The sequence below is a fragment of the Podarcis filfolensis genome (genome assembly GCF_964270895.1).
Source record: "Podarcis filfolensis genome assembly, chromosome: 1".
NCBI lineage: Eukaryota > Metazoa > Chordata > Lepidosauria > Squamata > Lacertidae > Podarcis > Podarcis filfolensis.
Genome location: NC_139604.1, coordinates 63,753,802 through 63,779,560, shown reverse-complemented (window position 1 = coordinate 63,779,560; position 25,759 = coordinate 63,753,802). Strand labels below are relative to the sequence as shown.

The 25,759-nt window shown below is 45.0% G+C and overlaps 1 protein-coding gene and 1 long non-coding RNA gene across 7 annotated transcripts in view; one reads left to right on the top strand and one right to left on the bottom strand.

The window, feature by feature from the left end:
- Positions 1–12,876: 12,876 nt before the first annotated feature.
- On the top strand, positions 12,877–18,569 carry LOC310750582. Of its 2 annotated transcripts, XR_014542118.1 has the most exons (3): positions 12,877–14,367; positions 14,556–15,935; positions 15,997–18,569. It is a non-coding gene; the product is annotated as an uncharacterized lncRNA (long non-coding RNA). The 2 variants fall into 2 exon arrangements; XR_014542119.1 differs by having other exon boundaries at positions 14,556–18,569.
- Positions 18,545–25,759, bottom strand: part of KCNQ1 (potassium voltage-gated channel subfamily Q member 1) — a 333,723-nt gene continuing 326,508 nt past the window's right edge. For all 5 annotated transcript variants that reach the window (XM_083588441.1, XM_083588440.1, XM_083588442.1 and 2 more), the window contains one exon: positions 18,545–18,828. In XM_083588441.1, the coding sequence (XP_083444567.1) occupies positions 18,631–18,828 (198 nt within the window). In that variant the 3' untranslated portion in view covers positions 18,545–18,630. The remainder of the gene's footprint in view (positions 18,829–25,759) is intronic.

Sequence of the window (25,759 nt, the reverse complement as noted above, 5' to 3'; positions counted from 1 at the left end):
TGAGCAAGCACACAAAGTTTCACTTTCTGAAAAGTTTCAGAATTGTAAGTAGCATATGCACCAACTGGCCCTATTTATGAGGGACAGTCCCTGTCTTCTGTTACCCATACCTGTTAAATTACTATCCATGTTTTGTCTTTCGGGAATGCTTTTCACATTTTAAATATTAGTGTATGTACTATCTCAAAAATTGCCATTGTTCACGTTTCAGTCCCTTCCTGCCTAGCCACTATAAGTTAAGCATCTTACAGCACCAGCAAGACTGCAATTCTATGCCCAATTTACTAGGAATACCTATTGAACTCACTAGGACTTGGGGCTACAGGTTTCTGCCCCCTGCTCAATGAGTTCTCTTCTTCAATCTTCCCCAATCTGCTGCCCTCCAGATGTTGTTGGATTCCAACTCCCATCTGCCCCAGCCAGCATGGCCAAGGGTCAGGAACGATGGGGTGAGTGATCCAAAACATATGGAGGGCACCAAGTAGAGGAAGGTTGTTCTTGTTCTCTATCTGATCTTTCTCCTTCTCTTGACCCAGCGCCTCTGTTGTTGCATCTGCCATCACTCAACGGATGAACACCCACTTTGTCCATTTGAACTGTGCCAAAACTGAGCTTTCCTAACTCCTTTTTTCTCAGCATCACTTTCTATTGTTCTTCATAATGAGTAATATACTACTATACTGTTTTTGGCTGAGATTCTATGCCCATTGAACCAGGAGTAAGCTCTATTTGACCTCAGTAAGATTTACTTCTGAATAGACACGCAATAGGATTGCGCTCTTATTTTTCTCCTTAAGGTCAGAATACTTTTATGAACTTTCCCTTCCCTTTTCTTCCTGTTGACGCATTTGCCAATTCCTTCCTTTTTTTAGGCTAATCAACGTAGCTAGAATCCACTCTTTTCTCAGTACCAAAATGTTAATTCATTTCCTTATTATTTCCTGCACAGGCTATATTGAAAAACTTTTTGCTGTTTCTCCTCTCAATTCTGCCTTGTTGGAATACAGCATACCCAGCACCAGTGCTTTTGTTTCTAAAAAAAAATGTTTAGGGAGAGTCTCATTTTCCTACTCATATTGAAATACTGCCCCTCAAAGAGGCCAAATTTAGATTCACAAAAATGTTTAGGGGGTATGCGTCCCCCTGAATCCCCCCCAGAAAAAAGCACCACACAGCGCAATCCTATGCACACTTACCCTCAAGTGCAAGTCTCACTGGGGCTTAATGCCAGGTAACTGAGACTAGAATGGCAGCTTAAAGGGTTTCCTTAAGCGCATCTTGCATCTGTCCATTCTGCTTGACTCTCCCTTTAACACCTTCCTCCCCTTCCATCCTTAGCCTACCTTGTCTTTTATTAGATTGTCAGGACCTGTTTTCAATTTTAACCTCCCCCCCCACCATTTTTAAGGCTCTTTATAAAGAAAATAAGTAAGCAAGTAATAAAAGCTGGAGAAGTTCCATGTCCATCCCTTACTCTTCAATTAATCTACACCAGCTAGAAACCTCTATTTAAATAATTCTCTACTTCCCTTCCCCTTTGACACCGCCTTTCTGGAAAGTCCTGGCTCAGCCAAACATCCAGCAGTGTGCCCTGCCAAGCTAAAATGAGCATTTGTAGCCGCCAGACACAATGGCTGCAGTTTTGCCCATAGCTGAAGTATTTTCCCTCCCCCAGCCCGCTGCTGCTTCTTCTTTTTCCTGGCAAGAAGTCAAATTAGCAGGAAATTTCTCCTTGCAGGAAGACTAGCAACCTACTAAATGAGTTAACACTGTGCTTACTGGAGCTTTGGTGTCTAAATTAACCTTGTGCTTGCTGGATAGAAGTAGAAGGTTTGGGAAACACCTAGCCAGATAAAAGATTGAGAGGATTTGTAAAAAAGTTTTTTTTAATGTGTAAGTTTTTATAAATTAACACGCCATTAGCTGAAACGCCTAATGAAGTTCATTGACCATATTCACACAGTCCCTGTGCGGTACATGTCAATGTACCTCTAAGCATTGAGAACTAGAGTTTATCAGTGTTTTTGTCTGGAATCTTTACTGGACAATGTATCTCACACACTGCTGCATCCATGCAGCTAGCGTGTATGTTTGTGTGACAAAGGCGGAGGTTTGTGGCTGGATTCAGAAGATGGTATAGGTGCAGATTTGACAGGGGCCCACATGCCACAGTTATTGTTCTGATTATATCCAAGTACCGGATGCCTCTAATACTGATATTGACTAAATAAAATTATGCTTGACCTTTCCTAGAAAACATCTGAGCCTTAGGAATGAGGTTCTGAGTTCTGTTTGACTGGGGCAAACGAAGGAACCTGTTTATAGTGTGAGGAGACGGGTGAAGAACTAAATGGTTCTGCCAGGAGATGCTTTGGTTTTTCTTCCATGCAGCAGCCGAAATTCTACCAGGATGGAGCAAACAAATAAATAAGCTGTCCCTCGCTGCCCCCCTGCCCGGTCCACAAGCGCTCCATTGAAACGCTGCCAATTGGAAAGGCTTGTCCAACCACAACCTAAATAATTCAAAGCTTTGTCAGGAGGCAAGAGCAAAGCCCTCTTTCTAAAAAGGCACTTGCCTTATCACTCTCCAGCAGATGCTTCAGTCAACCATTGGATATTGAAAACATAAATAATGAAACAAAATTTGGAGACAATGGCTTCTGGGGCTCGGGGACAAAATACTCGCGGATATTGTCAGTCTCTGAGTAACCAAGCAGCAAAAGCTCAAGTGACAACAATAGGCAGGCAAAGAATAGAGACAAGTTAGGAGGCCTGAATCTGAATTAGGCCCAGAGCTGCACATGCTGCTGTTACCGTAGAAACTAACCTCTCCCCTGAAGAGGTTTGCCAGGGTATTGTTTGCGGGACACAAGATGTGTCATACACCAGATGGTCGTGTGCTGTATAACTCAGTTATCTGAGAAGACAGAGTAAAGGAATGTTCACTACAGATCTCTTCAGAAGGGAGAGCAGGGCACCATCTGTTCCTTCAGAACGAAGGCACTTTGGGGAGGGGGTGGGGGGTGCAAGAAAGGGGGAAGGTTTCTTTTTTTAAAAAAAAAAAAAGATTGCCCATTTTAGTCACCATATTCAGTTTTCATTTGGCTAATTTTGCCACTGGGACTTATTCCAGGTGAATTACCTTTCAGCGCATGAACAATCAGCAATTATTTATCTCTCTCGAGTCTATCATTTAGAAATAAAACTCCTCTGAGACCTCCTGGGTCATTTACTATCAGAAAACCACAGAGCAATTTTAACCATATGGCCCTCCTGAAAAAACCCTGCTTCTCTGCCACCCTTCCCAACTCCCTGCTTCCTTTTAGAGATATTTACGCGCATTTCTACAGAGTTGGGCAGAAGCAGTTTCTCCTCTTTACTGTAGGCCCATTTTGGCTTGCCTTTTGCAGATAGTATAAATGGGAAGAAGGAAAAGGAGAAATGGGTTTCGTCAAGCAAGAAGGAAATGGCACAGAGCCAACGCCTTATCTCTGGCCTATGAAATGGGAGAAATTGATACGGGCGGACTGTACTGCTACACATTTTGAGTGATTTCATTGGGCTATTAATCAAGTCTCTTAAGTATTCTTGAAAGGAAAACAAAACCACAATATAATGGGCTGGAGCAAAAGAGCCCTGAGTGGAAGGAAAATATTGTTGCTAATGCTCTTTCTGTATGTAAATGCTTGCACAACAGTTTGCACATGAGTTTGTGCAGTGCTATATAAAGCTTATGTATACCAGTTTTCATGCTTCTGCAAGAGGTTAGACAAGCTATTGTGCATGTAGAAAAACCATTTTTCTCTTTGGTTTGCCCTTTCCCGTGTTAAATTCAGAGCAAGATGTAAATTGGCCCTTCTGTGAGAAGGCAGCGCTCTATGATAAGGGGCACCATTAGCTCCAGTCCAGTAGACTTTGCAAATATGCATCACTACCAAGGAGATCAGAATCATTAGCAAATGATGGTTACAAAAATGATTAACAAGGTTTAACCACATCCATTTTCTTGGTGACCGGCCTACATATAGTAGGATTCACACACGCACACATGCACACCTAGAAGTCTTCATGGATCTTCTTGCAACTGACAACGAAATGCATTGGTTTTCAGTTTATAACATTAAGTTTATAACCTTCAAGTCTGGGCAGAAAACGAAACAAATGAGGGTGCTGCAAAAGCAGATGTTTGTGGTGGTTTGTGCTTCATCTGGCAATTTATGCTAAATGTTCTCAAGTTACCATTTAACATGATAAAATCTCCATGAGGTGGTTTTACTTCATTTGTTTTGTGTGATGAATACTTGCATGCACCATCATGTGGTGAGAACTAGTAGCTACCACACCGGAACAAGCGTAGTATTTTCAGGGCTCTGCCAGATGACCTTTTCCAATGAGCACTCATCCTGATTTCCTTGCACAAAGTTTACACAGAAGTGAAGATTATATCTGATTCATTATTGAGCATTTGTTCTGGTGGGCTTGTGAGGAGGTTATATGACAATGAGCATTTATCCTGATTTGCTTGCATTGGTGTTTACATGTCTTCCTGTTAAATATTTGTTACCCCCCACCCCACTTTTCAATGCATTTCACTGTCACTTTCCAAACTGCAAAAAGTCCTATTCTTTTTTTCAAAGAGGATTTGTTGAGCTCGGGCAACAGAGTACTTTAATCCACACCGATAGTACAAACTTAAGATTTATGGTGTGCACTTGAATCCCACCCGCAAAATAGTGACAGTGGGGAGGCACACTCCAGAGTGATAAATACCAGTTCTCTCCACATGAGGGCACATTAGAACAAAAACATTAACTGGTAACGTGACCTCATAGTGACTCCTGAGATGTCAAAAATACACTTGAGCGCTGGGTCATCTGACTGGTTCACATTGGCCTGGTTGGAAGCCTAACCACGGTTTAGTAGGATCACACAAATATTTGGACTCCCAGAGACACGCTGGCAGTTACTTTCTTCCCCCTTGGTTTTTTTTTAGTCCTGCGCCACCCTGGGCCAAGCCAAGATTTGACTTAGCATGCTGTCCAAACATGGGCTCATTGTGGTTCAGCTCTCTCTCCTCATTAACCATGGGCTGTACACCCATAACAGTTCATGCTGAATGAGGAGAAGGCATAACCACGAGTATGGGTTCAGATGACATGCTTAGCCAAACCTTGGCTTAGTTCAGCAGTCTGGGGAGTAAAAAACGCCGGGGAGAATAAAAGTTGCTACAAGCTCCTCTTTCGGCACAGTGAGTTCAGAGGGACTTACTCCCAAGCAAGTAGGTACCAAATTGTAGACTGATTCTAATAAATCTCCACCAAATGCAAGAGCTTTCCATCTACTCCTTGGGGGCAGGATGTAAGGAGACACTGTATATTTCTATAAGCTCCATGGATGTGCCATCGCATACACATTCAGTTCTGGAACAGGATAATTAAGACTGGGGGAAACACAAATACAAATCCAAGACATTTAAGCAGAGGTGGGCTACTCAACTATTTGCAAACACAAATAAAATATAGAACTTCATTGTCTAGGAAAGAAGCAAGAAGATTTTAAACATTGTTGGTAATATATTCTGTACTGAGAAGCTTAAACCAAGGATATAAACTGGCAGTACGGCCGTTTAGAGCTATTACCTGTCAGCCAGATGACTGGTTATGGAAGAAGGAAAATGTTCAGGACAACAGCTTTCAAAACAAATTGAAATGAAAAAGCACTCCTTATGTTCTTCCATAGAATGAATTATGGCAACCCGAAAAGATGCTGCTGGCTTCTAAAACATTTGCTTCTCTATAAAGCCCGTGGAAGTTTGCGCCTCTGACTTCTGCTGCACCTGGCTGAGTGATTTAGCAGAAACCCGACCAACGGGACTGTGGAAGCTTTATTTTCTTTGTTCTGTGGGTGCCTGCTATGGAAAGCCAAGGTTGGATTAACTCAGGCTAAATCCTTGGGCATTTTGCCAGAGCAATACTAACACTGATAGGGGGGGGGGGGAAACGCACTAACTCTCCAAGAAGATTTCAGGGCTGGCTTTACTTATCCATTTTTTCCATGCTCATAATACAGTAGAGAGCAAAATTCCCAATATGAAATCTCACAATCTTTCTCTTTAGGCTATAGCTTCCAACCCTGATGAGAATATACAGATGCAACAGGAGAACAATTAGAAAACCTGTGAGTGTGTGTTTGTGCATAATAATTTTTCTGTTTCCATTTTACCTTTGCTTTCTTAAATAACCCACCATTCCACACACCCCTGCACATACACTATTCACAGTTTAGCATTTGGCCTGCTCCCTTCTTTGTTGAACCCCCTTGGCACCAGTGTGAGAGCTCCATCTCTCTCTCTCTCTCTTTGTGTTGACAAGTTTTAAATAACCTTGTTGCAGTTGGAATGTTCATAAAGATTCCACAACACTCAGCAGCTGAACTAATGTCAAAGGAAATATTCTTTCACTACATTGAAACCAAACATGTTACAGGAGGGGTCACAATCCTGGCATCAGTGGCTGTGCCTGCCATAGTGTTATCTAGTGCCCATAAGCAGACCCTCCTCCCCTTACTGCAGCAGCTAGACTGGTGACTGGGAGCGGCTGCTGAGACCATACAATTCCTGTCCTAAAAAACCTACATGGGCTCCCAGTACATTTCCGAGCACAATTCAAAGTGTTGGTGGTGACCTTTAAAGCCCTAAACGGCCTCGGCCCAGTATACCTGAAGGAGCGTCTCCACCCCCATTGTTCTGCTCGGACGCTGAGGTCCAGCACCGAGGGCCTTCTGGCGGTTCTCTCACTGCGAGAAGTCAGGCTACAGGGAACCAGGCAGAGGGCCTTCTCAGTAGTGGCACCCGCCCTGTAGAACGCCCTCCCATCAGATGTCAAGGAAATAAGCAACTATGTGACTTTTAGAAGACATCTGAAGGCAGCCCTGTTTAGGGAAGTTTTTAATGTTTGATCTTTTATCGTGTTTTTAATATTCTGCTGGGAGCCGCTCAGAGTGGCTGGGGGAACCCAGCCAGATGGGTGCGGTATAAATAATAAATTATTGTTATTACTACTGCAATTAACCTTGAAAAAAGCCATCCATTGTAGCCAATAGAAGGCCCTTTTCACGGCTAATTGTGACATGGGGATTCAGGGTGGTGGGGGGGAGGGTTTATCACTTGGCATAGTCGACTGTTTCCTCCCCAGCTGTGACTCCCCCTCACCACTGAAAACTAGGCTTGAAAGAAGCCTGACTTTGGCTACAGCAGAATACTTTTTTCAAGTCTAGTTGTAAGGGGAGCAGTGATTTAATAGGGTCATAGCTGAAGAGAGAAGCTTGAGTCTTCCTGTTGTGTATTGAGTCAAAGGATTTTATATCTGTATTATTGTTGTCTGTATTTGCATTAGGGTAAAGTAACTGCCTTTTGGTTCCAGAGGGTACAGCTACTATTGGTTCATTTAAGCTGCTGTATTTGGATCCTCTGTCTTATTGGTTTCCTCCAAAAGGCAGGACTGTGATTGCCTGATATTGTTCCCTCCAAAATGTATCCTTTCTAGCTAGTTCCCTGTCCCTATAAATGTAGCTCTCCCCTCCTCAGTTCTCAGTCTTGTTTGCTGTAATAAAGAAGCGTTACTACAGAACTGTCTCCAGCATATTATGTCAAGAGAGCTGAAATCACAAACCCCACGTCACAACAACTGGCGACGAGGATGGGATCCGGAATGCTGAGGAGCGGTTAAACGCAGCCCTGCCTCAGAGTCCGGATTGTAGCTAAGAACAAGACTCACTGGCCGGCTGAGAAGACGACCCTGCCCACAGGACAATGGAGAGTCCAAGGGTATTGGAGCCCTTCCAGCCATCAGAGCCCCACACGTGGGAAGACTACGTCGAACGCTTTGAGTTCTTCGCAGTGGCTCAAGGGATCACCGATGCCAGCAAAAGAAGGGCCACATTCCTGAGCTACTGTGGGCCTGAGACCTTCAAGCTGGCCAAGGCATTGCTTGCTCCAGCGAAGCTAAGTGAGACACCTCTCAAAGATATTCTTGCCTGCCTGACAAGCCATTTGGCGCCTACTGAGACCAAGATGGCCCGGCGGTTGGAGTTTCATAAGAGGCAGCAGCGTGCTGGGGAGTCTGTATCTGCATTCCTAGCTGAACTGCGGAAGCTCGCTCAGCACTGCGACTTCCAATGTCTGGAAGAGACTCTCCTGGATCGGTTTATCGGTGGTCTGAGCAGCAAGAAAGCCAGAAGACGCATCGTGGCTAAAGAAGAGGTTACCCTTGCTTCAGCCTTGAAGGAGGCCACTGCCACGGAGAATTATGAAAGAGAGGAGCTTGATGCCAGTCGCAAGGCCCCTAAGATAGAAGTTGCGCATGCCATGGACGAGCTAGAGGCTACTCCGAGCCAAAGCCCAGTCCGTGGGGTCGAGTCAGTGCGTCAGGCCTGCACAGTGCACAAAGATCACCGAGGCAGGTGCCCTGGTTGTGGCGGAAACCATGAGCGGAAGAGTTGTCGTTTCCGGGATGCTATGTGCCGGACATGCGGGAAGACAGGTCACATCGCCAGGGTCTGTAGATCGGCGGCGCTGGGAGCGACAGGAGCAACTAGACTGGAGCATCGCAGACCGTCCACGGCAAACCATGTTCTAAAGGACTGCCACTACGTAACGGAGATCAACGGGAGGGTCGTGCAGTTTCCAGCGCAAGGCAAGGCACACGTCAAGGTGAAGATTGAGGGTCAGCTGTGCGACATGGAGGTGGACTCCGGATCTGGATTCACTATCGTGTCGGACCAGACCGCGAGGACATTCTTCCCCAGGGGTAAGTTGCCCCCTCTGGAGCCCTTCCCGGCAACCTTGCAGTCATACTCAGCGGGCCGCATCCATGTCATGGGAATGTGTGCCGTGAGAGTACAGTTCCGGGACAAACAGGCGGTACTCAAACTGGTGATTGTGAAGGGCAGTCGCCCCAGTCTCCTGGGCACTGACTGGTTCCCCGCCCTGGGACTGAGTATATCAGGGCTTAATTCAATCCAAACCTGCCCTGAGATGAGCGAGGCATTATGCAAAGAATTTGCCGGTCTCTTTAATGGAAAACTGGGTTGTTATAAAGGGCCGCCAGTTGACTTCGAATTGGACCCTGGGGTGGCCCCAATCCGACTCAAACCAAGGCGAGTGCCATTTGCACTGCAACCCAAGATCGAAGCAGAGCTGGATAAATTGGTCAAGCAGGGAGTTCTCTCACCCGTGGACTCTGCTAAGTGGGAGACTCCAATTGTCACGCCCCTTAAAGCAAATGGGGAAGTCAGGATCTGTGCAGATTACAAATGTACTATCAATAAGGCACTCAGGGGAAACTCATACCCCATTCCAGTCGTATCACATCTGTTGGCTAAACTGGCTGGGGGCAAGGTGTTCGCCAAAATTGACCTGGCACAAGCTTACCAACAGCTGCCAGTAACCCCACAATCAGCGGAAGCACAGACTATTGTCACACATAAAGGGGCGTTCAGAGTTAACAGATTACAATTTGGAGTTTGTGTGGCCCCAGGGATTTTTCAAGGGCTCATGGAACGCCTGTTAAGAGGTCTGCCGGGGGTCTTGCCATTTTTTGATGACGTTTTGATTGCTGGAAAAGACCCACAGGAACTGGTTGCGCGTGTCCGTGCAGTGTTGCTCAAGTTCAAGGAGGTGGGGTTGCAACTGAAAAAGGAAAAATGCAGTTTTGGGGTGCCAACCGTGGATTTCTTGGGGTTTAAAATTGATGCATCAGGCATCCACCCCACAGATGCTAAGATTAAGGCCATCATCGAGGCACCACGACCACAGAACAAGACGCAGTTGCAGTCATTCCTGGGACTTATTAACTTTTATCATTCGTTCTTACCCCACAAAGCTTCGGTAGCTGAACCATTACATCGACTGTTGCAGAAAAAGAATGTGTGGCGATGGGGGCAGGGGCAGCAGAAGGCTTTTGACTCCTTGCGAGGAATGCTGAGTAGCAGGAGCGTCCTTGCTCATTATGATGAGTCGAAGCCGCTGGTCCTGGCATGTGATGCCTCTCAATACGGCCTGGGGGCGGTGCTGAGTCATAGGGAACCGGATGGGTCGGAAAAGCCCATCTCTTTCTATTCCCGTACGTTGTCGCCCACGGAGCGCAACTATGCTCAAATTGACAAAGAGGCGCTTGCAATTGTGGCAGGAATCAAAAAGTTCCATGATTATGTGTATGGTCGCCATTTCTCCATTGAAACGGACCACAAACCACTGTTAGGGTTGTTCAACCCGAACAAACAAACGCCACAAATTCTCTCCCCCAGAATGTTGCGTTGGTCTATATTCCTGAACGGGTTCCAGTACACCTTGACCCATGTGCCGGGGAAACGGTTGTGCCACGCTGATGCGCTGAGTCGATTGCCTCTTCCTGGCGGGAGCAATGTGGATCCTGCTCCAGCGGAGCACATAATGATGCTGGAAACACTTCCGGGGGCTCCTGTAACGGCTACTGATATAGCTGAGAAAACGAGGAAAGATGCTGTTCTCTCCCGTGTGCTCACTTGGGTGGGGAGGGGGTGGCCAGGTGGTCCGCATGAAGACAAATTCAGGCCTTATGCGACAAGGCAGCACGAGTTGTCCATGCATAAGGGTTGTCTCCTGTGGGGAGATAGGGTGATCATCCCAGCACCACTGAGAAACAGGGTTCTTGAGACGCTTCACATGGGACACCCGGGAATGGTCAGGATGAAGTCGCTAGCCCGATGTTATGTGTGGTGGCCTGGAATGGACCAGAACATAGAACAATGGGTACGAACATGCAAGGCATGCCAAGAGGTGCGGCCAGAAGTGGCCAGAGCACCAGTTCACTGGTGGGAGCAGTCCAGATCTCCCTGGAGCCGGCTGCACTTAGATTTTGCTGGGCCATTCCAGGGGAAGGTCTTTTTGGTTATTGTCGATGCATATTCCAAATGGTTAGAAGTGGCGATGGTCCCTAGCATGGCATCAGCTGCCGTAATCAAGGTGTTGAGGCAGCTGTTTGCAACCCACGGGTTACCTGAGACCATTGTATCAGATAATGGGGCAGCTTTTGTATCCCAAGAATTCAGGGCATTCTTGGCTGATAACTTCATAAGAGGGGTCACATCCGCGCCCTTTCACCCATCCTCCAATGGGCAGGCTGAGCGCATGGTAAGAACAGCCAAAGAATCCATTGCGCACTTAATGGAGGGTAACTGGTCAGCTCGCATCGCGCGAATGTTATTTTTGCAGCATGCGACGCCGTGTACTGCGACGGGCAAGTCGCCAGCTGAGCTGCTCTTGGGTAGAAGACTGGTAACGGTGCTGGATTATGTCCACCCCGATAAAATGCCAAACCGTAATTCAAGAGAAACCCCCCAGGCTGAGGCTGACACAACAAGGTATCTCGCCCCTGAAGATCTGGTCTGGGTGAGGAACTATTCACGAGGTCCGCGGTGGGTGGCTGGTGTGGTCACCCGGACTAGTGGACCAGTGTCCTACTATGTGACCTTGGAAAATGGGCAAGTTTGGAAGAGACATATAGATCAGCTGAGGCGCCGGGCGCTCAGCAGGGAGGGGTCAGATAATTCATCCCTGGCTAACGACGCAGAGCTGCAAGACCAGAGTGAAAATGGCCCAGAGGTGCAGTCACCAGGGGCTTCAGCAAATGAACCAGGGTCTGCTAGTCCTCAGGAGGACGAGGTACAGGTAGGGGACCCTGCGATGTCTGGGACTCCATCTGTTCCTGACGAAACCCCTATAGCACCCCCCCTACCACAGGTAACATCCAATCCAGAACCGGCAACACCTGTTGTCAGGAGATCAAGTAGAAGTTGTAGGCCCCCACAGTACCTGAGAGATTACGTCTGCGGTGCTCACTAGGGGGGGAGGGGTGTTGTGTATTGAGTCAAAGGATTTTATATCTGTATTATTGTTGTCTGTATTTGCATTAGGGTAAAGTAACTGCCTTTTGGTTCCAGAGGGTACAGCTACTATTGGTTCATTTAAGCTGCTGTATTTGGATCCTCTGTCTTATTGGTTTCCTCCAAAAGGCAGGACTGTGATTGCCTGATATTGTTCCCTCCAAAATGTATCCTTTCTAGCTAGTTCCCTGTCCCTATAAATGTAGCTCTCCCCTCCTCAGTTCTCAGTCTTGTTTGCTGTAATAAAGAAGCGTTACTACAGAACTGTCTCCAGCATATTATGTCAAGAGAGCTGAAATCACAAACCCCACGTCACAACACTTCCCACCCCAGTTGTGGCTCCCCTGCCACTGAAAATGCCCCTTGGATCACAATTAGGTTTGAAGCTACCGAGAGCAGCAAATCCCTTCTTCCCCTTCTTGGCTTATTTGGGCACTTGAGGCAGAACAGCCCATAAAAGCCTTACCCCTGTAGTAGAAACACAGCAAAAATGGATTAAATGTCCAACAATTTTCTGTCCTTTCAATCCCAATAGCAGGACCTGCCTGCATATGCAGATCCCTGTCCAACACAGATGCAAGAAAACCCCTTGGTTCTGCCATTGTCCAGAAGGTCAAGTGAAAGCCAGCCTATTTCCCAAGCAGGCTGCATCTGAGCAGTTAAGGCACAAGTAGCAGTACTGATTTGGATCTCCCACTCTAGGCATGTGGATTGTGGTATGGATTGCAACTCACAGAACTGTCAGTTTGGAGGCAACACTCCCAGAATATTAGCAGAGATTCTGAACAGAGATTTGCTCTTTCACTTAACACTGTGTAATAAAGAGCAGATCTTTGTACACAAGGTGAAAATGATCTTATTTCTCCCCCCACCAAGATAAGTTCCTGGTCTGCAAACCTGGTGAGATATCAAACCAGTGAACTTCAGACCAAATGAAACAGCATACAATTCCTGTCCTGTGTTTTATTAGGAAATTAACAGCCTCAAATTACAACAGTGAACATTATTTAAAAACAGATTGAAAATCGTAACAGTTCTCTCTTGATTTCTTATAAAACATAATGCCCCAGAATAACCCCCACTTATATATTTCAAAAAGTTTCTACACCCTTTAAAATGCATCTGCTGTACAAAAGGAAGAGTGATTTTAAATATATTCTACATTCCATTTAATGAGATATAGAAGAATGTGCTTTGCTGTCCAGAGGAAAAGAATGAAATGTTTAAAACAACACCCTAGAAAGTTCAAGCTATGAAACAGACATTTTGGATGCAGATGGCATAATTATGAGGCAGAAGGAAGTGGACTACCTCAGGCAGTGGATCTGGGTGCTGTTAAAGGTGGCAGAATGCAAGGCAGACATCTTTGATGCACGGGGCACAATCCAGCAGGAAGTTGTTCAGTGCAAGACCCACTGTGATGAAACCGACATACACAAGAACACAGTAATGGGGTGGGTGGCTTCTTGATATGGCCTGTAGCTTTGTGGCTGTCTTTGGAACCCAGAGTTGTGACTTCAAATTCCTATGGGTATGTAAGGTTTTTTTGAGCCGCAAGCAGTGGCAATGGTTGCCGGTGTGCATGGGGAATAGATAGAATTATGGAAAATAAAGCTAATAAAGCCACTGATAGACCTAAAAGATGCTGAATTAGATGCCCTGCTGGCTTGCTAGTGGGGTTCCATGTTATGCCCTTCTATTGCATTGCTCTCATTAATTTCAATGGGGCATGCACATCGTAGGACTTCTGGATGGATTGTGCCCCATGTTAATTCATGAATGTGGAGCTTGGAGATTTGTATTTTCCTTGCTCTGTTTTTTGTGAATTCACTGCTATGTACCATTTGATTCCTCACCACCAATAAATGGGAACCTAAGAATGCAAGAAGAGCCTGCTGGATCACACCAGTAGCACATCTAGTCCAGAATCCTGTTATCAGCGGAAAACCTACAAGCAGAACCTGAGCACATAAGCACTCTCCTCTTCTGCAGTTTCCAGCACCTAGTCTTCAGAAGAACTGCTGCCTCTGACCATGAAGGCGGTGCTTAGCCATCATGCCAGAGCATAGCCAAATAGAACAGCAGGACTGACCATCGACATCCCCCCCTGCCCCGAGGCCAAGGAAAGTTGCACCCCACCCCATTTTATGTGCAAAACTCAAATGGACAGGCACTTGAATCTTCCTTCAAAACTGGGGACAGAACATAAGAACTAAATGCATAAGAAAAGCTTTCTGGATCGTAGCCAATTGCCCAGCTAGTCTAGCATTCTGTTCTCACAGTGGCCATTCTGACTATGTGCATAGTGTTATCAAACTTATGTATTGTGTACATACCCAAGCTATGTGTATACAGTGGCCAACCAGATGCCTATAGGGAGGACAACATCCTCCATCGCACTTGAGGGAAGGAGGATATTTTAGGCATGCAGGGTAGGCTATGTCAGTGGTGTAGCGTGGGTTGTCAGCACCCGGGGCAAGGCAAGTAATTTGCGCCCCCTAACCCTTGGATTTGCGCCCCCTAACCCGTGGATTTGCGCCCCCTAACCCATGGATTTGCCCTAACCCCAGATGTTGCGCCCGGTGCGGCCCGCCCCCCCTGCACCCCCCACGCTACGCCACTGGGCTATGTAGCATGCGCACCTCTGTCCTCCGATAGAAGGATCCAGTCAGAGGGCTCAGGAGGAACAGCCAGGGGCTGCAGCCACTGCTCCCTAGCATCTGCTGCCTGAGGCAATCCTACTCTGCCAATGGTAGAGCCAGCCCTGTGTAACTGTATTATGCAGCTATCATGTCCTGTTCTGGCCCCAGAATTTCCAGCATCCAATTCTATTAAAATATATGAAATGGAAGAGTTAAAGATCTAATGCAGCTACTTACTTGGATAACTTTATTTTACAATTTTGTTCTTTTACAAATAGCTGAAAGAAGCGTGGGGTGTGGTGGGATATGAATCTTGGTTGGTTTGTCTTTAAAAACAAAATCACCCTAACTTAAAAGATGGAAGATAGAACCGAAGCAAGAAGTTATATATAAAAGCACCCATCAAATCGTAATCACCACCACCGTACCAATATGTTGAAAAATGTTTTCTTTTTTTAAAAAAACTACCATGATTTTAAGCACCCATTTCCCTGATTTTAGGATACGTTTGCTGCTTTTGAAACAGAACTGGTGAGGGTGTTACATTTACTTGATTCCTACAAATCACCACAGAAGAAAGAAGATAAGAAAATTATCGTGTGCAAAAAGGTATGCCTGCCAGAGCAATCCCTTATGAATCCTAGACTACCAACAAAAGTTTTCCAGTTAGGATTTTAGCAGTGCATTCTTGTCAAAAATAGTCTATATTATGCAGTCAGTTTAGATTGCCAAAAGAAATATTGTAGGCATAGATAGAAGATACAAAACTATAGAATTGAATTCCTTATAGAATTACTGCAGGTGTAAAAAGGGGGAGAATGTCACTTCAGAAGCATCAAAGTGAATTCACAGAAAGTGCTAGTTTTTCAAGTCTAAGCTAACACCCGTTAATCAAAAGTGGGCAATGGGATTCAGTTCAGATTTTTATGGTATCATATAATTTCTGTTAGGAGTGCAGCATTCGCAGGACTCAGAAGGTATCAGTATGTTATACTGGAGTTTTGCTGCTACAACATGTGCAAGGATTCACTTAGATGCTGTGTAGGATAGCTGGGTATAGAATTTCCTTGATAGACTACAGTGCTGTTGCATATATAAGAAAACCTGTGACATTTGAAGTAGCAGTAACTCTTAGCATAAAGAGGTAGGCTACCTGTGGTCTTCCAGATGTTGCTGGACTTATCCGTGCCAGCCAGCATGCCAACGGTCAGAGACGGTAGCCCAGGGGTTGGCAAGGCTTACCGGGCATGGGCTGGATCACTCCCGCGGAGATCCTCCATGGGCTGGGCCAGTGGAGCATGATGCCGGAAATCATGTCTGGCATGTCTGTGGTACTGGAAATCACTTCTGCGCATGCGCAGACGCTGAAAAGTGCGATTTCCAGTGTCTGGGCATGCACAGAAGTGATTTCTGGTGCCGCGGACATGTGCAGATGTGATTTCCGGTGTCTGGGCATGCGCAGAAATGATTTCTAGAGCCGCAGAAGAGAGTCCCCCGCTGCACTGTGCCAGTTTAGTGCAGCGCACAGGGACTTGCCAAGTGGGCGGCTCGGTTCGGGGGGTGGCTTGTGGGCCACTTAAATGGCCTCCATGGGCCGCTTCTGGCCCATGGGCCTTAGGTTGCCGACCCCTGCGGTAGCCGTTCTAATCAAGCAACATCTGGAGGGCCACAGGTTGCCTACAGATACTGGAGTCATTCAAGCACTGTTTTTGGTGGACACAAACTCCAGCTCCAATGTGTATCTGCTAAAATATGATGTGCAAGGCAGCTCTCAGAGAACAAAGTGTTCATTCATTTCATTACCGCACCCATGGAAAGAATGCTGTTTGGTGAGGCCAGGTGTTATGCCACAGCCTTTGCGCTGCTTGATTTTGAGACCACTGGCATGTGTGCAGTCTGTCCCTCACTTTAGTTGATATGCCTGTTACCTTTGGGTGCCAAAGCCAAAAACTTAGCACCCTCAGGTCTCCATACAAAAGAGGTCCTCTAAGTGTTGGTCAATCACTTAATCTGATAGTGGCCCAGGAGGTCATCAACAGAAGACTAAGAAACTGTCAATGGACCAGGACAAGTAACTTTCCCTTGCATGATTTTCTGGCTGATCTTTTTCTTGAGATGTGGGCATGCACGCTACGCTCACAAAAGCATAGCAGAATCATAGCCAAGGTTGGAGGAGAGCTCTTTCATACTCAGTCCTCCCCCCCCAAAATACCACAACTATGTGGAATGAGTAGCAGGCCTTGCCTTCCATTTTCTATCTAGATTATCAGGAATATCTCAGAATCCCTGTGGTTTCAGCTGCAGCTTGCTTGGCTTGATCACCCTGATATTGTACCATATATTTAAGTACCTTACTCAGGGCCACAGAAATAGAATTGAAATTCTATGCCAGGGAAATTTTTCATTCCTTGCTGCAGAATGTACAAACCTACAATTGTGCTCACTAAAGCAGAAGTAGCTGTAGAAGTTTTCTACAGCGAATTTGTAGAATTCACTGTCAATTCACATACTTGGGGGAGGGGGCGGTCTTCAAATTGCATCAAACCCACTTTCTTTCTCTAGTTCCCTTGGGGGGCTGGTTGAGTTTTGCACATACATTTTTTGATTGCTCAGCACCTGATGACTCACCACATATGTGAACCAACTCCACTGAAAAGCGCTATGTCTGCAATGAGGCGAGACAGCACAGACATCGTATCTGTGATACTGATACTGATCTATTGCATATGTAGATCATATATTCTTTTCCTGAATAAGAAGGGCTTGCAGAAGGATGAGTGGCTCCTGCTCCTCCCTGTTCTCTGCTGCATACAGAAGTTTCAGGCATTATAGAGGTGCACTGCCAGGCACTTCAATATCTAGCTAGCAGTGCCTCTTTGTTACAGCCAAAGAGGCTGAAGAGTATGTGCATCTTAGCATTAGCGGGGCATGCACACTCCTTCCTTTTGGGCATTATGGAGGAGCATACCAGCTAAAATAGAAGTGATTGCAAACTTGGCTGGTAGAGCATTTCCATAACATCCAAAGCTGCTTTAGGTATTTTCCCCAACTTGCCATTTTAAGCCCTTTATCGACAAGATCCAGTTACTCTAGACCTGTGCTTAGTTACAGTACATTGAGAAACAGACTAGACCCACATCAATATAAAAAGCAATAAATTCCAAAAGCTCATTGAGGACAAACACACTCAGATGGTTATGATAAATATTACATATAAATTCTTTGGCAGCAAAGTATGATTCAACAACAACAATTTTTCCTATGCAATATTTCTGCATCCCCATGAAATCACTGTATCTTAATAAAATAGACGTTGCTTTTCTTTACATACATTACTGTACTAGGCTTAAAGCACTAGTTCATCCCTGAAGAAAAAGGTGGGGTTTTTTTGGTTAAAAAAATTAGTCATTATCTTATGTAACAGGCTAAAAATGAAAATGGACGGGAAATCACTCAATGCATGCTTTTGCCATTATTTAGAACAACAGTAGTATGTTTATATGATACAACCCACATACTTTATTTTCCTTTAAAATCTAACTAGTAAAACGATATTGCTATCAGCAGAGTCATAAACAGAATACACAGATGACCATCTATGTTCAAGTATCATCATTATTGAAGAGCCATAGGGTGCCATCCACCAAGCATAGCTGCTGTGGAGTTTTCAAACTATTTCAAGGGTGTTTGTGCAGGACTTCAGAAACTTGCTTACAGCAGCAACAGTGCTTAATAAAGAAAGCACATAAAGCGACTGACATTTTGCCTGTGTTAGCTTTTTTTGGTCTTTCAGTGTAGCGACAAATTACAGTAGGAGAGTTTATTCACACAGGGAATAAAAACAGGACTTATGAAAGTACCACATTGATAATCAACACAGGGTGGAGTTTTAAGGTTTTGTGGTTGTCTGTATAATTGCCTTTGGAAGAATGCATCTGAGGTTAGTAACGTTAGTTCAATAGGCCTGTTTAATTCTTGTATGGCTGATTATATGAGCTTTAATTTTCCCCCAACCCCCATCAAGATTCACAACATTCAGTGTCAATTAAAAGGGCTGTTTGTTACATCAGGAGATGTCATCCTGGATTCTCCTTGGAACTGTCAGTTGTTCATAGGTAGGTAGGGTGTTGCTGGAGAGGAAGAGCTCGGCATTAACATCATGCCTGTGAGATGATTTGTTGCTGCCCTGGGTTCCTTGCTGGATGGAAACCAGGTGCTGCAGCAGGTCTGTGATGAGGTTCAGCTTCTGATCCATTTGAACTACCTACAAAAGACAAACAAAACGCCCACTCAGAATCTGAGAGTGAAAAAAGCTGTGATTCAAGACAGAGATTTAAAAATCAGAATTAGCTCAAATGTATGTCACGGTTGAGCTGAGACTTTTTTGGTCCTCTGGGTAGAAAGACTGGCCACCCTCATAAGACTTACATATATGCAAAAAATGATATTAATATAACCATCTGCTAAAATGCACCCCTGCTTAGAATTCAGTATCAAAGCCCTATCTGAATTAGCATGTGTTTGTCACTTCTCAAAAAACGCTCACAGTTGGTCTTTGGGGAAACTCCCAACAGAAAGGGAGTTTCAGAACTGAGGAGTAGCAAACAAAAGCCGCTTGTTTATGTAATCCCATTGACTGTTTTGGCAGTGCTGTGGGACACATCATATGAACACCACACTACACAGATGTGGCTGCCTAGGCATTCAGACAAAGCTCATTGTATGTGTGTGTCTTCCAAAGAAATAAAGCACCACTGAAAAGTTTGCAGTGCCAGATTGCCCTGATAAACAAACAACCTGAGCACTCTTCTAATGCGCATGCGGGCAACAGTCTGTGGGAAGGTTGACGTCCAAGTTGCAACCCTCTACCCCCACACCATTTCAGAGTCAGACGTGCTCTTTGCTGTAGTGTGAGAGAAGGCTGCAAGCTGCAGAGCAAACCCTCTTTTCTTCAGGACACATGCCTGTGACGTAAGAAGAGGGAAAATATGACTTGGAATGAAACGGGTGCAAAACCTGTTATTTATTAAACTTACAGTGAATAGAAAGTACTTCAACTAACGAAACTTAGAATGTGATGTACGGCGGGCAGAGCTATACATGACAGCAGATCTGTTAGATTTGCTGCTGCCGCTGCTGCAGCCTTTTGCTTCAGTGGGATTCATTTTAAAATGTGGAGCTACAGGCCTGGAACAAATAGCAGCAGTGCCAGAACAAAAGTTGGCATGCAGGGGTGGGTGGGTGGGTGGGTGGGTGGGTAGGGAGGAGACTGACCTCTTCAGCTATGATCTACAATATCAAAACAAATGCTGTTAATTGGGAAATGACGAAGGAGTGTCTGTTGGGAAGACTGAATTTTTCATGATCCCAGCAACAAGGGATTTGTGGAACCTCACAAACTGAATAGCAGTATGGAGAGTACGTTTAGCTCCTGTTGCCTTCCTTTGTTCTTAAAGGATAAGAGAGCATGGGAGAATAATCTGTACCAGGATTTACTTGGCATGAGATATTCTACCCCTCTATTTCACTTTTAGCTGTGCTGGCTGGCACTTTAGAGAGGGGAGGGCAGAATAAAAGCCCGGCTAATTCCTTGCCCACTCACATAGGAAAGGATTCCTTTTATCTCAAAATGGGTGCTGCGGACAATATAGTGTGACAAGGGCACCTAATGTTCTCATGCCCGGATTTAGTTTCTGTTTAATTCTAGCGATAATAGGAACCAAAAGGGACCGGGGGTGGGGGCATGGGGAGAGAGAGAGAGAGAGAGAGAGAGAGAGACCATGCCTGGACATTAAAAAACTGTTGCAGATTTGACAAAGTACAACAGTTTTTGTTTTTTAAATGTCAGAAATAATTACATAGATTAGGTATTGGCAATTAGTAGCAAAAGGGCTCAAGCATAGCCCCCAAGGACCAACTTATTATGCCCCTCTGCTGCTTTCTCCCACTTAAGCCAGACCAAAGGCTTTTAAGCACACTTTCCGCTAACATGATCTGCACCAGCTGCTTTTGGTGGAATCCTCTCATTTATCTCCAACTCTCTCACTCGTGTGTAGACAGCAACAGGCTATGTTACAGTAGCAGCTAAAGTACACAGGCAGAGAACTCTCAGAGCCTCTGTTTGCTGCTCAAGGGAAAGGAAGGGGTTAAATGTCCCATTGTGTCTTGGTGTGTGTGTGTGTGTGTGTGTGTGTGTGTGTGTGTAACAGAGAGACCGAGACCCCAATGAGAATGTTGCTGAAGTCAATGTTGCAGGCTGTTCAGTTCATGCTCAATTCAAAAACAGCAGGCCACCTAATAATGATAACAACAACTACTACTACTGACTAGCAACCTAAATTACAGGTTTCATGCTGCACTATGTCTATGCAGAAGTTACCCCTAATCTAGCCTTAATTTAGAAAGCAGCACCTCTCCCCGCCTCCCTAGCAAAGCCCATGAAAGGTGCTGAAGCTGCTAAAACTCCAGCTTCAGAGAAATCAATCTATTCACGTCTGGTTATTGTCCAAGTATCGTTCAGGACACCGAAAGATAATAAGTCTGAAAAACATCAACAAACCTGGATCCTTTCAAATACGGCTCAAATATTTCTCGGCCGAAAGAGAAGACTGTTTTTGTAAAATGATTTGGACACTTGCTGGGAAGCAGATACAGAAACCACAAAAATACGAGGTGCTGGTGGATGCACTGCAGCTGGGTTTCCCTGCCCCCCCACCCCCAATACAAGACAAAGGCTGCAGTCCTCAAACTCCTAACCCCAGATTAAGCCGTGAGATGGTACAGTAAGAAATACGAGCCCCATGGAACAGAAATTATTTTGCTTGCCCTATAATAAGGAAGCCAGTTAACGTAGTTGAAATGACTGTAAGAGAAATCTATTCAACTTGCACTTCAGGAAAAATAAGAGTAGCCATGAACTGTAGATGGTGCTTTTGGGTACCACAGGAGGTCCTGTGGAACGGTGCCTGCTAAGCAAGCAGTGCAGTTTTAGGCTAGGATAAACAAGCTTTCACTGGGCCCCTTAATCTGCCATTGGAAACTCTACCCCAACCACAATTGCTTAAAAGCCTTCTAACTGGATTGTAGGAGCACCACCTTTAGGATGACAGGACCCACTCAAAAAGATAGATTCTGCACATCCCTACTGAAACCTGCGGGTATAGGGCGGTATATAAATTCAATTAATAATAATAATATGCTGATGTTAGTGCCTGCATATTGCACTGCATTGAAACAAAACAAAAAAGTAAAAGGTAAAGGTACCCCTGCCCGTACGGGCCAGTCGTGTCCGACTCTAACAAAACAAACAAGCAAAACTCCCAAACAAAACAAGGGATGTATGAATTAGTCATTCTCCGCCCCCGAGGGCCAAACTGTGTATAACATAAACAAATGGGTACATTTTCTCTGTCTTATTCTTTTATAAAAAAATGGAAATATCCCCTATCTTACTCTCCCTTCTAGACATTCTTCAACTCAAAATTTTCCCCCAGGCTGCTTCCCCAACCCCTGCCCTGGCAATACAGGATATATACAGGTACCTATAATTTCCTTGGCAAGACACAAAACAGTTGATAGGTGGATTCTGATCAGGAAAATGGATGGAGTTCAGCAGTCCTTCTATATGCTATTTAACCTCCTTTGGTTTCCTCCTTTTGGTGGTGGGGAATTTCCCCCCTCCCCCGCTTGTTATGATAATGGAGACTATTTTTATCCCGACTGCCATTTTGCTGTTTGTGCATGCATAGATGTGCATATATAGAGATAAATGGAAGATTTAAAGCACTGCTTCATTGTTTTTACTGTATTTAAATATGCAGTTCACTATTTAGGGGCCTGGGAGCCAAAAAAGGGGGGAAGGAAGCAGTATCAAAATGCACAAGAAATATTGTCATTATCATTCCTCTCCTGCAACTCGTTGCATCAGAAGCTGTTTTTAGTTAGTTGGTTTTTTAAATAAAAAAATTCACAAGGCTATATGTAATGTGCAGTCAGACTTCCTTATACAGTACAGTGGTACCTCAGGTTACATATGCTTCAGGTTACATACTCCGCTAACCCAGAAATAGTGCTACAGGTTAAGAACTTTGCTTCAGGATGAGAACAGAAATTGTGCTCCGGCGGCGCGGCAGCAGCAAGAGGCCCCATTAGCTAAAGTGGTGCTTCAGGTTAAGAACAGTTTCAGGTTAAGTACGGACCTCCGGAACGAATTAAGTACTTAACCTGAGGTACTATTGTATACATAATACCCAAACCCATGGCACCTTGAAGATTAACAAATATATTATGGGATAGTATTTATAGTATGCAGGCTTACTTGGAAGAAAGTCCCACTATGCTCAGTGCTGCTTCCTCACAGGTAAGTGTGCAAGATGCTGCAGGACTTTCTATCGTTTTGCCACAACAGGCTCCTGCAGACTTGGGTTTGGGCACCTCTTATTCATTTGGTTTTCTCACAATGCTACACAATGAACAAAGCACATAGGCGCTTGCTTCATACAAAGCCCAAGAGAGCGTTAATATGCTGTGCCGGAAAAAAACCTACAGAAAGTGAAGCGATGCCATATTCTTTAAACAAGTTGGAACTATATTTAGTGTACCTTACATTTAGCATACCTTACACTTCCCTAGGAGTCAGGCTTTCAAACACATTTACTTGATTAGAAAATTAGCTACGAAGCCAGGGGTGTAATAAAAGCAAGGCAGGCAGAAAAAAGTGCTGACTCTGCTGTAATATCAACTCCTCTGGACAGCTCTGAGCTTTTTAGTGAAATCAGCAAACCATACCAATAAAATATAAAAATAATTCAAACTGATCTGCTTCTTTTGTGTAAAATGCAAAAGCAAGCAGTTTTTGGCAGCTGCATGTGTCATATTAAAAGGGCCTGCAACTTTTACACAATCAGATTAGTTGGATCTGCAATGCTCATTATTTTCTTTTAGCTGCTCAGTGATGTCTCATAGAATTTTGAACCAAAATGACTCCACTGAAAAGAGTGCTTCCCTGCAGCAAATCAATACAACTCCTTTACTCATCAAATCAAATTTTGCCCTGAGATAACAGATGAATCCTGCAATGAACATTTGACAGTTTCTAAAGTGCAAATAAGGCACACCTATGGGTGTCAGCATATTAGGAAGTCTTTGTTTTCCAAATCCAATGGGCCATATGTTCAGTTGCAGCTGAATGGTAGTAGGTTCTGCACCACATTACTTATCATTTAAAATGGACTTCTGTCTTGATGGAAGGGGAGTTGGATAGTCAGGCCCTACCAATGGGCACATGAAGCAACCATGTCAGATAGCAACTGTGGTGGTGGAAGACCAGTACCAGCAGTCACCTGTTCCTTCTGAGAACCTCATCTGTTCTTCCCTGCAGCTGCACAGTCTGTCCTGGGCCCCATAATCTGGCCTGCTGTCTCAGATACTGCTGGAGGATGCTAAGTCAGAAGCATTAGATCCTGGAGAGGGGCCCAGTGGATTGGGAGGTGGTGATTCGGGTGTGGAGGAGGGACTGACTGGATTGCCAAGAGAGCGACCTGCCCCTGTGTCATCAGGTAGTCCAAGTGCTGTGTCCCAGCCAGCTGCCATGGCTCCAGAACTTCCCCGTTAGTGAAGCACCCCACCCCCTCAGGGGAGGTGGTTAGGGATAAGTCTGACAGTGAGCTGGCCCCATTGTCCCTGCTGCTCCCATCTCCAGGGATGTACTGTATGTAGAGGCAACTGTACCGGCCTCTACAGACTGGGCGTTTCCTACTCAGAGGACTGCCCATCTGCTTGGTTGAGTCTGTTCCAAGACTTGGGATGACTCACATCTTCACAAATGACTCTTCACAAATGACTCTTCCTACACTGCTCTTCAGAAGAAGAGCCCAGGAGGAGTGTCAGTTGTTGGGAAAACATCTTATGCGGTGCCTTCTGACTTGGCAACCTGTAACCCAACCTATGTTGGTGTCCTGTAGTGAATTCTGGAATAAAGCCTTTAATTATAACAAACAAGTCAATAGTCTGAGTGGGAGCATGGAGAGTGCCCGAGCTTCCCTGCTATGGCTTGCCTCAAAGGAAATATGCATATGCCGTTCATCTGATTTCCCCAACTCCCAGTGGAGTCAAGGTCACTGCTAGGTCCCTATGTTGCAGCAAGAATGCAGCTGGCTTACACTTGTCTGATTGTGGATTCACACATGCAAGCATCCAAGGTAAGTGTAAGCTCTCTATTCATACAAAGTTGTTTGGACCCAAAAATGTGGAGGTAGACCCCCACCCACCCCATCCATGTTCACTCTTGAGACCACAAATCCTGTTAGCAGCTCGAACAGTTATGGAAGGAGTCGGATGAAGATAAAAGGCAGCAAGTAAAGGAAGTATTCTGAAATCTTGCTATCTTTGCTTTCTGCTGAAACTCTTGAGACATACCTTGGTGGTTATTACAACACTGTACAAAGTACTCAAAGGAACATGGCACTTAGAGAATTAATCTCCCATTTCAGAGAGTCCTCAAATAATTACAACTAGTGGCTGAATCTTGTTGTAGATAAATCAAACATTACTGAAAACATATGGGAATACTCAAGCTAACACGCTGTCCAACATCTATGGTTTGGTGGGTGAGCACAGTTTCTAGATGCAGCCAGTTTAACAGAGGGGGAGGGGGGAAAGGACAGCAAAAAGGCAAGAGATTATTCTTTAGCGCTTTCAACTGAAACATTTATACTTAGAAGATGAATTAAGTGCACGCCAATGAGAGTAACATTAGAACAAGTGCCTCTTATACTGCTCTTAGCAGTCAATATTTCATACAAGATGTCACTAAAATGCACACATGCATGAACTCTCTCTCTCACACACCTGTTATGTATCTGCTCCTCCAGATTACTATCCATACTTGGATAAAGGCATTATGGCATTACACCACTCACCCACCGTCTGCACCAATAGAAAGCAAGCACCCATTTCAACCCACTTTAGAGGTCTGATGATCCTGTGAACTGCATCTGATCTTCACAGCCCAGCTGCTGTTGCCCCCTGCTCACCTGTGTGCCTGGTGGGGTGGGTGGCTGTAACTTGGACTGCGCATTGTGCCTTATTACCATTGCCATGTGATGCTAACTGGAAAAGCGTACCTGTCTTTTCCAAGAATATAGGTAACTCAAAACGTACGTGCATTTAACATGTTTGCATTCAGCTTTGCGCCC